The sequence below is a fragment of the Carassius carassius genome, chromosome 14 (genome assembly GCF_963082965.1).
Source record: "Carassius carassius chromosome 14, fCarCar2.1, whole genome shotgun sequence".
In the NCBI taxonomy this organism is placed as follows: domain Eukaryota; kingdom Metazoa; phylum Chordata; class Actinopteri; order Cypriniformes; family Cyprinidae; genus Carassius; species Carassius carassius.
The window spans coordinates 8,067,368-8,083,705 of record NC_081768.1 but is presented as its reverse complement, the minus strand read 5'-3'; the positions used below and the strand labels follow the sequence as shown (position 1 = coordinate 8,083,705).

The 16,338-nt window shown below is 35.3% G+C and overlaps 2 protein-coding genes across 4 annotated transcripts in view; one reads left to right on the top strand and one right to left on the bottom strand.

Annotated features, from left to right (window-relative positions):
• Positions 1–9,175, bottom strand: part of syne2b (spectrin repeat containing, nuclear envelope 2b) — a 91,909-nt gene extending 82,734 nt beyond the window's left edge. For 2 of the 3 annotated variants that reach the window (XM_059565875.1, XM_059565874.1), the window contains exons 1-3: positions 9,029–9,175; positions 4,785–4,922; positions 472–533 (exon numbers count right to left, since the gene is read on the bottom strand). In XM_059565875.1, coding sequence (XP_059421858.1) covers positions 472–533; positions 4,785–4,872 — 150 coding nt within the window. In that variant the 5' untranslated portion in view covers positions 4,873–4,922; positions 9,029–9,175. Of the gene's footprint in view, positions 1–471; positions 534–2,543; positions 2,625–2,817; positions 3,022–4,784; positions 4,923–9,028 lie in introns of those variants that run through there. The other variant, XM_059565873.1, reaches the window with a different exon arrangement.
• Positions 9,176–10,980: 1,805 nt separating this feature from the next.
• On the top strand, positions 10,981–14,774 carry gphb5 (glycoprotein hormone subunit beta 5). Its single transcript, XM_059565482.1, has 3 exons — positions 10,981–11,220; positions 11,959–12,157; positions 14,365–14,774. Exons 1-3 carry the CDS (start codon positions 11,192–11,194, stop codon positions 14,554–14,556), a joined length of 420 nt encoding a protein of 139 aa, XP_059421465.1. The 5' UTR covers positions 10,981–11,191; the 3' UTR covers positions 14,557–14,774.
• Positions 14,775–16,338: the final 1,564 nt, after the last annotated feature.

Below are 16,338 nucleotides of genomic sequence, written 5' to 3'. Positions count from 1 at the left end.
TAAGTGTTTGCTGGGGATAAGGAGACGAGAGAATTATGAAATTATCTAAAATAACACCTCTTATCCGTCCTCTGTTCATGCACGTAAGACGCCAAGCCATGACAAACTGACATTGTCATTTGCTCACTTTATAAGTAGTAGCTGTGGGTGTGAATATGTGTGTCCACAAGAGTGTGTGCTGGTGGCCAACTCCTGTTGCTGTCTGTCTTTCTGGCCCATGTCTGAGAAGATTATATTTAACCCCTGCCCACCCCTCATTCCCTTTCCGCTATTGGAGAAACTGTAGGAATGACCTCTACCAAAAAACTCTCCATGTCGGTCATTTATCTGTCATTTAGTTACAAGTACTCACTGTCAATATACTTGATTAAAAGTAATGCAAGTGAGGTCCATGATGATTCAGATAAACACAGCATCACTATTATATATTTTCTAAGTCAGGTTTAGGAGCTCTTGAACTTTGACCCTCACCTTAGACAGCTGGGCATTGATCCAGTTCGTGAAGGTTCTTTTTTGAATTTGCTCCTGCTCAACTGAAGGCAAAACAGACAGGAGAACATTATGAAAACCAGCATATAGAAACATAGGGAGTGAACACACCTTCTAAAACTACACACATGGCAATGTGCCGTGTTCACATCAATTCAAACAATGTCTAAGAATAGATCTTATAAATGCATGAGGAAGAAACAGGTGCATTTGTATTCACCCATAACATTTTGGAGGGTATAAGGACAATGGACAGGTTTGTCTTTGGCAATTTTAATACAAGAAATATGTATCAATGGCATAACCTTTTACCCCAAATAAATTTAATTTTAAATAACATGTTTTAATCTGTAGAAGAATAAACATGTATGTAGACACTGAAAAAAAACTTGTTTAAGAGTGAATTCATTCATTCTTTCATCCAACATTTGTAATAATAATGTGTATGCGCTCCACATACATGAAATGCATTATAGACCTAAAAGTAGTTACATCAAATAGAGTGCCGTTTCCGTTTACCATTATAAAGTTCCACAAAGTCAGTGAGCTCATCAGCTGTGTGAAGAACATCTGTCTCCTCCATTCTCTCACAATCCACTTCTTTCATTCTTCTTCTTAAACAAGGACGTTAATATCTCTCACAATATGACCAAGTTTACTGTTTTCTCAGTGTTGACAACTGACAACTCTGCCAGCCTGCGGTGATTCTAAAAGAGCTCTCCCTCATTAACTGCTAAACATGGCCATGCTCACTATGAATAAGACTCTCAGGTCAGTTATCAGGATAATGTCTCAGAGATGTGGTTCTTGACCGACTGACCCATAAAGAGAATGAGAGAATGTGTGTTTAAATAGATTCCTTGACAAGACTGGAAGGGTTTGACAATCACTGTTCACACACTCCTGTATCAGCAGCACAGGATGAAGGGAAAGCTTTGAATTGGTTAAATTATCAGCTGACACCCACAATAAGTTTCCTAGGGATTTATTTAGAGTTCAGCTATCAAATACTAACACGCATTTACACTTGACACAGTTGACCCATGGTCATTTCTACCCTGGAAACTGATATGTCAAGCACTGAAGAAGTACATAATACTGTGTGTTGTTTTATTACACAACAGGTAAAAGAAACTGCAGACAAATTGAAAAAAAGACCCATAACAAAGGTAACCACCTTATGAACGTATTTTCTTATAGTAATAAAAATAAACATTTGTTTATATAGAATTGTATCACTTTGATGTGTTTCAGTCAAATGTAATCAATGACATTTATTAATGACATCCATATGTTCTTTAAAAAGGAAACTGCATGTTGCTAGTGTTGCTGTTAAGCAGAACAGAAACTGACACAGGGATCAGATTCAGTTCCCGGGATTTGTCACCCACCAGAGACCTAGTCCAAAGGAATGGATCATAACCAAGACAACAATGAAAAAGAGGCCAAAGGAATACAGGGAATAAAATGAGTGAGGCAAGTGCAGCGAGGAAAAAACTGTGGCAGAGACACAAACTCAAAAACTGAACCAGCCAAGTTAAGTTGTTGATTCACTTCAGAAAGAAACAAAATCCTCCCAGCAAACACTCCCCTTTACTGGTGACCTAATTCAAATGAACTCTACAGACACACAATGACAGAAAAGACTGGAATGTTTCCACTGAAAAAAGTTCATATCTTATAATCGAATTTGTTTTGGGAGGTGCAGTTCTTAACTCGTTAGAGACAACACCTCTCTTTGAGAGAACAAGAGAGGGAGGGGAAACAATAGTGTAACCATTGAGAAGATAAAAAAGAAAAAGAAAATACACAAAATGGATGACAGCTTTTGACTGACACTTCATTCAGATCCAGACAGATATGAAGTACAAATGACTTTTGTAATGACTCATAGTGATAGTGAGGTAAAATCAAATACATTACTACAACTGAAAGCTCCATGATTACCGTAACCTTAAAAAGAACACGTTCAATACAATATTGAACACTTATTTTATTTAAAAAAAAATCTATTTTCTATTAGTTTGAATAGCAAATTATTATGTGCACCTCACCTTGTGATCCATGTTTCTTCTTATGAGACTTCTCAGATGGGTGTTCAACCCCGACAAAATGAGGCAACTTCTTTTTGTTGTCTTTTAAGGAGACATCAATGGTGATTGCACAATGATGTTCAGATGTGCATGATAGAATAATATTCTTGTCAGGTAAAAATGCACTAAATGGTATTTTTTATCATTGAACACGGTCTGGTCTGTCTACATTCAGCATTTTGCAAAAGAGGAACAAAATTATTTTTAACAAATTTCAAACCAATTCCAAACTCACCCATGCTGCTGTCAGCAGATTTGCTATCCCAGAATTATATCCCTGTATTATCATCAGTTGTTGCATGTTGAAGTGTGCAGCAATGTTTCAGAAACCAGCCTCATCTTGCAATACAAAGCAGTGCAAAACTCCCGCATTGAAATACTGGAGAACATGTGTTAGCTGTAGAACTGAAAAGCACCGTAAACACACGGCACAACTTGCCTGGTAACCTTTAGCGAAGTAATTCAGGATCAGTGCCAGTATTGCAGGTTTAAAAAAAAAAAAGCTCCACCTTTAACTTATGCTACACAGCATGTCCACACAGGTGTTGATTTACCCTTCTCCTAATGAAGTTCTACTGTATCCTCAGGGCTCCAGCAGTGATCAACATGTTAAGACATCAATTATTCAGTGATTCTTGAGACATGAAATGAACATTTTGCAACACAATTTCTCCTGCTATCAGTTTTTAGTAATTTACACTTATTTTTTATTTAATTTCAGAAAACCAACAGAGAAAGATGACCAAAGTCATAATGTATGTTTTTCCTAATTATTTAAAAATGACAGAATGAGTACAGTAGTCTGAAAACACATTAAAACATCATTCATTGGAAAATAAACGACCCCTCATCTCCACAAATGAGCAGTGAGCAATTATGTTTTTTATGAAGTAATTGCCTAAATTGTGTTCATTAAAGGAACAATTCACTTAAAAATTTAATTTGTTGTAAGGTTGGAAAGTGGATGAGTTTTTTTCTTCATTTGAAAAGATTTGGAGGAATCTAGCATCACATTATTTGCTCCCAAATCGGTGCCATCAGAATGAAATCTAAGCAGCTGATAAAAACATCAAATTAACAAGCAATCCAAATGACTCTAGTCCATGAATGAACAATAATAAACCAGTGTTTCTGGTTAAAATATGAGGCCTGTATCCATAATATGGGTTTCTCCTGTGAAACTATACTCCTCTCTGAATCAGGAGAGAATTATGGACAGATCCAGCACCACGTACCAGTGGAAAAAAAAACAGTCCCAAACAGTTCTAAACAAATGTGTTGCTTGAATTTGATTTAAGAGGACAACAGGGGAGGACTTTTCCACTGAACAAATCATTATCATCAAGTGGGGTGATATTTTGGCCAGAAGCAAGAAAATGCCTTAATGTTGTATTTGTTTCTTAAAAAAATGCAGCTTTTCTCTTCACAGGATGTTAACTGATGGACTGTAGTTGTGTTGATTACTTGTACATTATTGTGATGTTTTTAATCAGCTGTTTGAACTGTCATTCTGACGGCACCCATTCACTGCAAAGAATCCACTTAAGAGAAAGTGATGTAATGCTAAAATTATCCAAATCTTTTCCAATCAAGAAACAAACTCATCTACATGTTTGGCCTTGAGGGTTAGAACATCTTCAGCTAATTTAAATCTTTGGGTGAACTATTCATTATCTACACAGCCGTATCACTTTACTCTCAAAACAACAACAAAGACATTGCAACAGAGACAGTGAAGATAAAACATTAATAACCCACACCCTGTATTCTAGAAAAACACTTTTGTGCAACTCTTCATGACTCAGGGCAACAGAACTTTAATTACACCTGTCCGTTACCAAACAATCTGCAAAACACATGACCATGCTTTATTTATGCCTTATTTAAGTCATTGATTTAATACCACAGCATAATGTGTTTGGGTGTATGTATGCGTGCGAGAGAGATCGAGAGAGAGATTTTAACCCATATCATTTAACATCACCAATAAATCACTTTAATCTGCTTTTGAATAAACAGATTTGCTGAATGAATGAATGAATGAATTAATTATAATCATCCATGAAGTCCAAACAAGAAGTGAAAATTATTGCAATGTATACAATATGATACTGTCAAACCTATAACAGATAATGACACACCAAATCAGATATGAGGAACATTTTATTTTAGTTTTATGCTCAATTAAAGCTTCAATCTGACCTTGCAGTAGTATGTGGACATCATCAATGTCCAGTGGGAGCGAGCTACGTTCATCGGGCAGGTCTCCGGTCGTCCTTTGTGACGTCATGGTTCCCACGGAGAGAGGTCAGCTGAGAACAACCAGAGGCATCGCAGCATCTGTGGAGAGGACAGATGATGTCTTAGCCGTCCAGGTTTACACTCTGAAGAATAAAGGTGTTATCACAAAATGGTTTTTTCACAGATACCATATAAGAACTATTTTTGATTCTCCAAAAGAACCTTTGAGTTAATTATTTTTTCTTAGGTTGAAAAACATTTAAATATACTTGTAAATCTTTCTTTAATAATAACATTCCTTTGACACAGGGTCCTTTCTATTGTGCATTTCTTTTTGACTGTAACTTTTATTAAATGCTTGTTTTGTAATTTAGGGAAGCATTTCTATAAGAAGGATATACTAGACTTACAGAAATATGATACAATATTGTCGAGCTGATTATTTATAACATATAACAAAATAACTTTTTTACACAATCTTTTGAAAATAGCAATTCCATTGTTAATACTTGTTGTTTATGCTAGTGTTTTCCTGCCAAAAATTTATTTGAGGACATCAAATAAATAAACTAAATACTACTTAGAGCAATATTCTCAGAATTTAAAGTTTCATTTGAAACATTTTTGGCTGGTTTTTCATATTAGAGGTCATAGAAACAAGAGACTATAGAATACCCAAGACATGTCATTTGTATGGTTTTGCCTTAAAGGGACTTTGATAAAACACAAAAATAACAAAAAGTTCAATTGGGTATTTCATGTGTGTGTTTAATACTTTATCCATTGTATTAAGACACATATGATGAGGAAACTGAACTAAATGTACTGCACAGTAGGAATGACCATTAAGTTCCTGTGAGTAGACATTTAAAGCAATGGCACCCTCTAGGGAGCCAAAACTCATATTTCTTTCAGAATCTGTGAGGCATGTTTAAATTTATCAGGATAAAGATGAAAGATTAAGGACCAGTTTCACAGACAGGGTTTGGCCTAAACCAGGATTAAGCCATACTGTAGTTAAATTAGAACAATTAAGTAATTTTTATAAACATGCCTTAGAAAAAAGCATTACTGGTGTTCATCTTAAAGGGTTAGTTCACCCAAAAATTATGTAATTAATGACACCCTCATGTCGTTCCAAACCCGCAAGACCTCCGTTCATCTTCGGAAACACAGTTTAAGATATTTTAGATTTAGTCCGAGAGCTTTCTGTCCCTCCATTGAAGCTGTGTGAACGGTATACTGTCCATGACCAGAAAGTTAATAAAAACATAATCAAAGTAGTCCATGTGACATCAGAGGGTCAGTTAGAATTTTTTTGGAGCATCGAAAATACATTTTGGTCCAAAAACAACAAAAATAAGACTTTATTCAGCATTTGTTATGTTCAGACTTTATTATGTCTTCTCTTCTGTGTCTGTTGTGAACGTGTTCACAACACTGCAGTGTAGTGATGTCCGGTTCGCGAACGAATCATTCCATTTAACCGGTTCACCAAATCAAACTGAATCGTTTGAAACTGTTCACGTCTCCAAGACTTAAGATGTTAACTTTTTTAACGTGGGTTAAAATAAATCAATATCCCAGAGTAAATCATTTACACAAACGGTACACTGACTGAACTGCTGTGAAGATAAAACTGAAGATGAACACCGAGCCGAACCAGATAACATCCACACCAGAGGGCAATCATCGCCAATGACGTCATTACGTCAAGCACAAAAGAACCGGTGAACAGTTTTTTTCAACTGGTTTATTGAATCGAACTGTCCGAAAGAACCGGTTCGCGGAAAAGAACTGAACTTCCCGTCACTTCTGGTGATCCGAAAACCGATGCAACCGGTTCTTGACTCGAGAACGAATCAATCTTTTGTTTGTTCTCTCTTCACAGCAGTTCAGTCAGTGTACTGTTTGAGTAAATGAATTACTCCGGGATATTGGTTTATTTTAACTCAGAGGGAGTGTCAGCCACATTAAGAAAGTTAACAGCTTAAGTCCTTTGTGGATTAATGCTTATTGGAGAAGCGAATCGTTTCAAATGATTTTGTTCGTTTTGGTGAAATGGTTAAACCAAATGATTCGTTCGCGAAATAGACATCACTACACTGCAGTGTTGTGAACACGCTCACAACAGACACAGAAGAGAAGACAATGCTGAATAAAGTCATAGTTTTTGTTATTTTTGGACCAAAATGTATTTTATTTGCTTCAGCAAATTCTAACTGACCCTCTGACGTCACATGGACTACTTTGATGATGTTTTTCTTACCTTTCTGGACATGGACAGTATACCGTACACACAGTTTCAATGGAGGGACTGAGAGCTCTCGGACTACATCTAAAATATCTTAAACAGTGTTCCGAAGATGAACGGAGGTCTTACAGGTTTGGAACGACATGAGTCAGTAATGACATAATTTTCATTTTTGGGTGAATTAACCCTTTAAGACAAAACAAAGGCACAGACATGTTTTAAGATCAGTGAGTGCAAGTTTCTTTCAGTTGAAACAGCTCAGATTTACATTTTAGTCTAGGACTAAGCTTAAATGGATAGTTCATCCAAAAATGAATGTTCTCTAAATCAAACAGTTGGTGGTTGCCATTGACTCTCATAGTACTTTTTTCCTACTATGAAAGTCAACCACCAACTGTTTGATTACCAGCAATCTTCAAAATATCGTATTTTATGATCAACATAAGAAAACAACTCATACAGGTTTAGAACGACATAAGGGTGAGTAAATGATGGCAGAGTTTTCATTTTTAGGTGAACTATACCTTTAAGCCTGGTCTGTAAAACTGGGGGTATGAGTGTTGGATAGACACAAATTTCTCAAACAAACAGTCAAATCAGAACGTCACGGCAAAATGTCATTGCATCAATGGTTCTGTGACCATATGAATGTGTGTCCTTGCAGCAGAATGTGACTCTTTTAGAGAACAGAGGGTGGAAGAATGTGTGCTATCCTGAGCTGGACTCACAAGAACGAGAACACTTAGTGAAAGAGATTTAACATACTGGCATAATAATGTGGAATAAAAAAACAAAGCAGGCATTAACACAGACCGTACACATTCCCAGAGATCAAACAAATCTGCGCATTATGTCTGAAACAGAGTGCTGGGATCACAGTCAAATCACACTAAATGACTAAGAGAGTTCCATGGAAACTTCATCCACATGAACTGACCACAACAGCATCTAAAGCATTTCACACGTACAGAACGCAACACTCCCACATGACAATCACCTAAGCAGAGCACAGACAAATCTTTTATGAGAACATATGACACTGTGCCTATTCTGACAACTCCAAAAACACTGACAAAAAAGTGGAGTGTCTAAAACTGCCTTTGAACATGACACTGGGCAAGATAACTATTTACCCAGAAGGAAGAACTACTCACCCACTAAAATTTTTAATCAAGCTTTTCCAGAACTAGCTACAGCAACATGATTATTTTGGACAAACTAATCATTGTCAATTAACAATAAGTAACAGCGCTCATCCCTCTAAGAGATGATAAAAACTGTAATTAACTCTTAGCAGGTTGACATACCAAGTCATTTGCAAAAAAAAATAAAAAATACATGCATATACAGTATTATCTCTATAATAGTATTACTGTATTATATACTTTTTTTAATTGTTACGACGTTTCAGTTTAATCTAATGGGTATTTATCAGAGTTGCATGCGCAGGCAGCAGAAGCGTTCCGCACGCGGTCCGGAATAACCAGCGTGACCTCTGACACATGAAATGCCTGGAGCTCGAGAGGGGCGTTGCGTGGGGCCCAAAATAGCGCTGGCTCGGGCACGCGTTACAAGTACGGCACATTATAACACACGTCAATATCAATATCAACTATCAAACACATATCGTACACAGTTCTACTGCGTGGGATGGCTTTATCTGAGTACCGACAGTACTTTTTTAAACTGAGAGCCTTTTCAGTAATCCTAGGCCTGTTATATAAAGTAGCATTGGCCTATTTTTTTTTTTTTTTTTTTTTTTTTTAGAATTTATGCTATAATATAGTATTGATATAGCGTTTTGAACTCTAAGAACAAATTTAATAACAAAGCCAATTAATAAGTTAAAATAAACATGGTGTTAAAACGATTGAATCTGAGTTATGCGTTATTTAATGACCTTAGATTTGTCAAGGTGGGTCAGTTCAGAAAAAACTCAAACTCTACTTACATGTTTGGCAAAGTATGAAACTGTCTTTAAATGTCCACTTGCACCAGTGTTGAATGTTTTCCGTCGTCAGCTACAATAACGACAAATACAGATCGTTAGGGAGTTCTTATTACTGCGAGTGAAGCTCGTATAGTCCCTCCCGTTCCCAGCTGAGCTCACCGGGAGAAACGACCGGGCGGCGGAGTGAAACCCGATGCGCCCGCGGGGGTCTCTAATTATAACGACCACTCAGGGCAGCGCGTGGACCTAAAGGAGTAGGCTATAGAAGACGAACCAGTAAATTAACACCCTCTGTAGATCCATCACATACAAACGCTTTGAGATGATACTATTGAACGCTTTAGCCGCTAAGAAGGAAATAAAAACAGGGTTGATCTTAGTAAAAGTTAATGCAATTTTCAAACAAGTTGGCGATATTATAGGTTTCAACATTGGATTTCAACAAAGTATCAGTATTTATATTACTAAATGGGGTATCCAAAAGTAGGTGCAATTTCGTTAGTAAATGCGTTAATTTTCGATTGAACACACTTTCAAACCACCACAGGAATCTGATCTCATCATCATCCAGAAACCAACCCCAGAAACACACCTGCAAAGCTACAGTAGCCTACTAGCTGTTAAAAGTTTTAGGCATTTGTGTAAAAATGCTGTAAAATGAGGATGCTACCAAAAATAATGTCATAGATTTTCTTTATTAATTAACTTCTATTAACTAAATTAAATCAACATTTAGTGTGACCATCCTTTGCATTTAAAACAGCTTTTGCAGGTGCACATATGCATTGTTTTTCAGGTAGCTTTGAAGCATCTTGGAGATGTTGCCACAGTTCTTCTGGGATAACTGACTTAAAACCACTTTTTAGCTGGGAAAAATACTACGTAATTTTCACAACTCATATATGTTTATATTTATTAATTAATCATACAAAGCCTATTAAAGAAGCCAAAATGTATTGCATAATTCTTCTCACTGAATAGCCCGCCATTGTTTGCCTACATATACAGGAAACAGGATGTAGATACTGTTGTGGGACGACATGATCATTATGTGAGTCGAATTATTTGTACAGGTAATTAGATCATGTTAAGTTTACCAAACCTTCCCAAATTGACCACTGGGCGTCACTGTGGCATAATTTTAGAAAAGTTTGTTTGACCTTACTTGAAGATGGAAGATGGTTTATATTATTTAGAGTAAACTGGTAGACTCGTGTTTTGTGTGCATTTTTTAATTATATTTTTTTATAAATATAGCTAATATATTTTCTGTATTGTGCATGATAAGCTAGGCAATATGTGTTTACCAGCTTTCTGTTCTAATATTGTTTTCTGTGCCTGTTTGTCATTCATGAAATCCAAACACATTCAATGCCATTTTTTTCTAATTTAAGAGAAAAAAAGGAATAAAGAATATAATAAAGAAAATGATTTTCAATGAAAATTAACTTGGCAAAATTGTTATCCTGCCTCCTCAGGTGTCAATTATATCAGACCTTTCTGGAAAATCACTTTCTTAGATTTTGACACTATGTTGTCATGGAAAGTATCTGACTAAACTCTAACTGTTTGGAGCCTGACGTCTCATTTAACCTGTCCTGACACCTCCTGGAGCCAGGACTAACAACAGCCCACAAGATGGATGGATGAATAAATGAATACATGGATTAGAGGATGAATGTGTTTCCCATTCTCTTCCATGTGGTTGGCTCCGAACAAAAGGAGGTTCTTTCCTCTTCATTAAGTTAATGGATGTATGGCTGATGTACCTGAGCAGCAGATAAGACGTGCACAGATTTCAGAGCCTGAGGGGCTGGATCAATCTTCACACACATGGACTCACTGGCTCCTTCCCTGTTTGTCTTTAGTCTTAGGTGACATCTCTTTATTACTGCTGGATGCAGTTGGTGCAACAGAGACAGTCCCGTGTGTTTTAGGTGGGGTTGGCAGTGTTGTTTCTAATAAATTACAGATTTGTGCAAGTTCAGAGTCAGACGATCTTTAGGAGAGGTGATAGCAGGACTGGAAGTGAGATTTCTCTCGAGTTTAGCTGTGCTGCATCTGCCATCCAGGTATCTTTGACCTTGCTGAAACGAAGTTTTATTAATTATTTTATTAATTACTGTTACTTTGTAAACAGATCCACAGTCACTGAAATCAACAATGGCTCCTCTGAGGTCTGGAGCACAGCGGTAAGAAACTTAAATACTCCTTTTATACTCTTTATGGAAATTATATCTTTGTACTGTATATATTATAAATTTTTTAAAATGTAATTTTTATGATGGATTTTTCAAGGGGTAAAACAGTAAAACAATCATGAAAAATACATGCAAATTTTGGATTTTGTAAGATTTCAATCAAAATTAAACCAAAATTGTGAAATCTTATTACAATGTAAAATGTCTTTCCTACTTTAATATAATTTACAATGCCATTTATTTCCTATGATACCAAAGCTGTATTTTCAGTGTGACATGATCCTTCTAATATGGATCAGTCTTCTAAAAAAAATAATTCTTCTTATCATCTGTGTTGAAAACATGGAAACTTAATGTTTTTCTGTGCAAACTGTGATACATTTTTTATTCTTTGATGAATATAATGTTCAAAATAATCTATTTGAAAATAGAATTATAATTGTTTTCACTGTCACTTTGGCCAATATAATGCACCCCTGAAGTACCAAAGTACTAAAAAACGGTAGTGCATATGCTACGAATGATACAAATTTTACAAAACAGTTTTAATGTTATCTTTATATAAGTAAAAGAAAAAGCTGTTTTCATGGATCATTACAACTCAGATTATAAATTTATGTTAATCAAAAGTAATTGCTTGATTTTTTTACAACCTACAGAGCATTTAACAGTTAATCATTCTTCTGAGACATGCTGCCTCATCATGAACTCTTATTCTTTCTGTGGTAGACTGTCTCCAGTGACTCTATGCTGTGTGACACTAGCTGTTTGGCTGTGTTGTGACGATCATACTGAGGCTTCTGTGCTCAACCTGAAGCGTTTCATCGGCTGTGCAGTCCGAGAATTTACCTTTCTGGCCCGTAAGCCGGGATGCAGTGGGCTGCACATTACCACTGATGCCTGCTGGGGACGCTGTGAGACCTGGGAAGTAAGACTGACACTATTAGCCTGTGACAAACATGTAATCACATAAAAAGAGAGACAAGCTTTTGCAGCCCACCTGCAATGTGATCAATACTTAATCAAAATGACGTAGAAAATGTCAAGATGATAATACTTAATTACAATAAATTGCAATTATTTAACAGGGTTTTATAACCCTCTAATATATCCAATTGAACCCCATATACTGTATATTACATAGTAGCTAAAATAATAGACAAGGTGATTTTGCTTTTATACAAACTGAAGCAGTCAAAAAGGTTTGACTATTTCACAAAAATCCAAAGATATTATGCTATTTATTTTGCAATATAATTTGCATTTGTATTATTGATTGTGTTTGTAGTATTTGATTATTTTTTAATTTTAAACAGAGCAGTTGAAAGCACTTTGGGAACATAACTAATTTTGACCCAAATAATAATTTTCTGAGAATTTCTTTTTTTTCTGTAGTGTTCTTAAATGAGAAAGGTGGAGAACAGTGGAGTGGAGAAGTGGAGAACCACTTGGGCTGATTGCTATAAATTAAAGGGAAAAAATACAGAAACTAGAGAAAAATAGTTGAGATATTGCAGTCAGGCCAGGCTTTTTTCCTGTTGTTTTTATTGCTTTATAATGGTTTCTTATGTATTTTTGTAGTTCATCACGATTTTCTGCAAAGTATGTTTTACATACATTGTTATTTACTGCTCTTATTTATTGATAAGAGCATATCTGGAAGATAATGTGAATTTTTACTTTCACATTAATTCACTGAAAGTAAAAATTCACATTATCTTCCAGATATGCTCTTATCAATAAATAAGAGCAGTAAATAACAATGTATGTAAAACATTTTTTTCAAGTTACGACAGAAGACCACAGGTGTGGTGTTTGCAGTTTTATTCAGTTTTATTCAGCTCTTTTCAGGAAAAAAAAGAGGAGGAAAGTACAAAGAAGATGATAAAGTAACATACAGTGACCATTTGAAGGTAAAATCTTTCCTATATGTATAGCACCGTTCCAGAGCTCAAGGATACTAATATGCAAAGATCATCAAACAAATAATACAGAGGATAATGTCAAACTATAATACAGGAAATACTGAGGAGTAATATGTAGATGGGGCAGATGAAACGGAAGCCAACTTAAGAAAGGTAGCAGTCTGAAAACAAATATGTTTTGAGCAGCGATTTTAATTCGGACAGGAGAGAATTCCATAGTTTATGAGCAACAACGCAGTTGAAAAATTCAATAATGTGAATTTTTTACTCCTCAGTATTTCCTGTATTATAGTTTGACATTATCCTCTGTATTATTTGTTTGATGATCTTTGCATATTAGTATCCTTGAGCTCTGGAACGGTGCTATACATATAGGAAAGATTTTACCTTCAAATGGTCACTGTATGTTACTTTATCATCTTCTTTGTACTTTCCTCCTCTTTTTTTTCCTGAAAAGAGCTGAATAAAACTGAATAAAACTGCAAACACCACACCTGTGGTCTTCTGTCGTAACTTGAAAAAAATGTTTTACATACATTGTTATTTACTGCTCTTATTTATTGATAAGAGCATATCTGGAAGATAATGTGAATTTTTACTTTCAGTGAATTAAAAAACTAAAGAAATTAACAATCATTCAGCGTTGTTGCTCATAAACTATGGAATTCTCTCCTGTCCGAATTAAAATCGCTGCTCAAAACATATTTGTTTTCAGACTGCTACCTTTCTTAAGTTGGCTTCCGTTTCATCTGCCCCATCTACATATTACTCCTCAGTATTTCCTGTATTATAGTTTGACATTATCCTCTGTATTATTTGTTTGATGATCTTTGCATATTAGTATCCTTGAGCTCTGGAACGGTGCTATATACATAAAACATATTATGAACTACTTTTATTACTTAAAATTTTAACTAAATATAATCTAAATCATCCTCATTAGGCCGTTCAGTTTTAAGAGTCAATATTCATTTTTGAAGAAAAAAGTGCCTTCAGGGACAAATTTCACTTCCAGTAAATGTTATTTGGGTTGGAACAGTCATTTGAGACATTATTTCACGTTTAATTAAAGATTCTACAGTATATTATTAAATATTAAGCTTTAAAGATGCTTTTAAGTCTACAGTCTATCTAAAAAATAAATCTGTACCCCAGATGAAAAGTCCTCATTATGACATCAGTCTGAAACACACCCTTCTCTTCGCCGCAGAAGCCTGTCCTGGACCCGCCCTTCATCGAGTCGCACCAGCGCGTGTGCACTTATAACGAAACTCGACTGGAGACGGTTCAGCTGCCAAACTGCTCAGCAGACGTGGACCCATCCTACACCTACCCCGTGGCCCTCCGGTGTGACTGTGGAGTTTGCCTCACTAGCACCACTGAATGCATCACTTCAGTCTGAGATGCTGGAGAAATCAGCCTCCAATTAAAACACCAAAGATGTGCACTGCAGGAATAAATTGAATCAAAAATCTATCTGTTTGATGTCTATGTACATATAGGAAAGATTTTACCTTCAAATGGTCACTGTATGTTACTTTATCATCTTCTTTGTACTTTCCTCCTCTTTTTTTTCCTGAAAAGAGCTGAATAAAACTGAATAAAACTGCAAACACCACACCTGTGGTCTTCTGTCGTAACTTGAAAAAAATCTTGTAGCTACAGGGCAAAAGCCATTAAATTACGTACATTTTTTTTTTGTTCTGTCCTGTTCTTTTAATTGAGACAGAAAAACTTTTACAAATCCCCATGTAGTAGCATTTAAAAATTTTATTAAACTGATCAAAAGTGACAGTAAGGACATTTTAATGTTACTAAAGATACCTACATTATTACAAATGAATGGTCCTTTGAACTCTCTATTTATCAAAGACTTCCTAAACATGTAGCACAATTTCCATTAAAATATTAGCAAAGCTAACTTTGATAATAATAAGAAATGTTTCTTGAGCAAAAAAATAAGCTTATTAGAATGATTTCTGAAAGATCATGTGACACTTAAGACTGCATTATTGGCTGCTGAAAAATCAACTTTTTCTAAAAACACATTTTAAAATATATTACATTTAAAAACATTTTAAATTGTTATAATATTTTGCAAAATTCCTGTTTTTACTGTATTTTTTTAAATCAAATAAATAAATGTCGCTTTGGTGAGTCTAAGAGACTTATTTCATAAAAAAAAAAAAATCTTACCAACCCCAAACTATGAACAGAATGGTATTTCCATATAAATTACTGTGACTATGACACATGTCCATAATGTGTGATGAAGAACTCATTAGGGGGTCCCACCACCTGCTCAGTGCTACTCTCATCTCAATCACTGATTCATAGTGTAATGTCATTTATAGTTATATATTTACCACCTGCTCTTGACTTTCCATCTCAGGCCAACCAGACACACTTTTTCTCCATTTAAAGTTTAGTGTATTTACTTTACATTTGTGGATCACATACGAGAATGGGAATATATAATTTTCTCAGGATCCTGTAGCACTGAAGACAAATTTTTCTGAATGGTGCATTACTGTGAGTTCACATGTCCCAGCAGTCCCTGCATGATAAATTATTTAAAACCTCACTAATGTTAAGATGTGAAAACATTCTCCTCTCCTATTCTGGCATTGTATTAAGTAGCAGATCCACATGACTATTACCTTTTTCATTATAAACCTGAACACCGTGTGTTTTGGAACTGCACTGGAAGTTACATTTAGGGCCAATAGTTTAATATAGTTTCATTAAGTTCCATAATCACAAATGTGCGCGGATTACTTTTATTGATTGCAAGGACAAATAGGGGGTTTTCTTCACAATAAAAATTAAATTAAATTAAATTAAAGTTTTGACATTACCTCTTAAAATACTGCAAACAACCTCAAATCATTTTTTTAAATAAATCTGCCAAGGATAATTATAAAATAAAAAAATTATTTGTAAAGGATCATGTGACACTGAAGACTGGAGTAATGGCTGCCGAAAATACAGTTATATTTACAAGGAATAAATTTCCTTTTAAAATCTATAACAGTAAAAGTACTTAAACTGTAATAATATTTCACAATATTCCTGTTTTACTGTACTTTTGATCAAATAAATACAGCTTTGGTGAGCAATATATATATTTTCAGCTCCTTGGCAAAAACTGTGTGTGGGGGTACAAGAGGGGGACTTCAAAAAG

Coding starts and splice junctions, on each gene's coding strand:
- gphb5 (XM_059565482.1), top strand. CDS start 11,192: ATGGCTCCTCTGAGGTCTGGAGCACAGCG. Junction 11,221..11,958: donor CTGAGGTCTGGAGCACAGCG/GTAAGAAACTTA, acceptor TTTCTGTGGTAG/ACTGTCTCCAGTGACTCTAT. Junction 12,158..14,364: donor GACGCTGTGAGACCTGGGAA/GTAAGACTGACA, acceptor TCTTCGCCGCAG/AAGCCTGTCCTGGACCCGCC.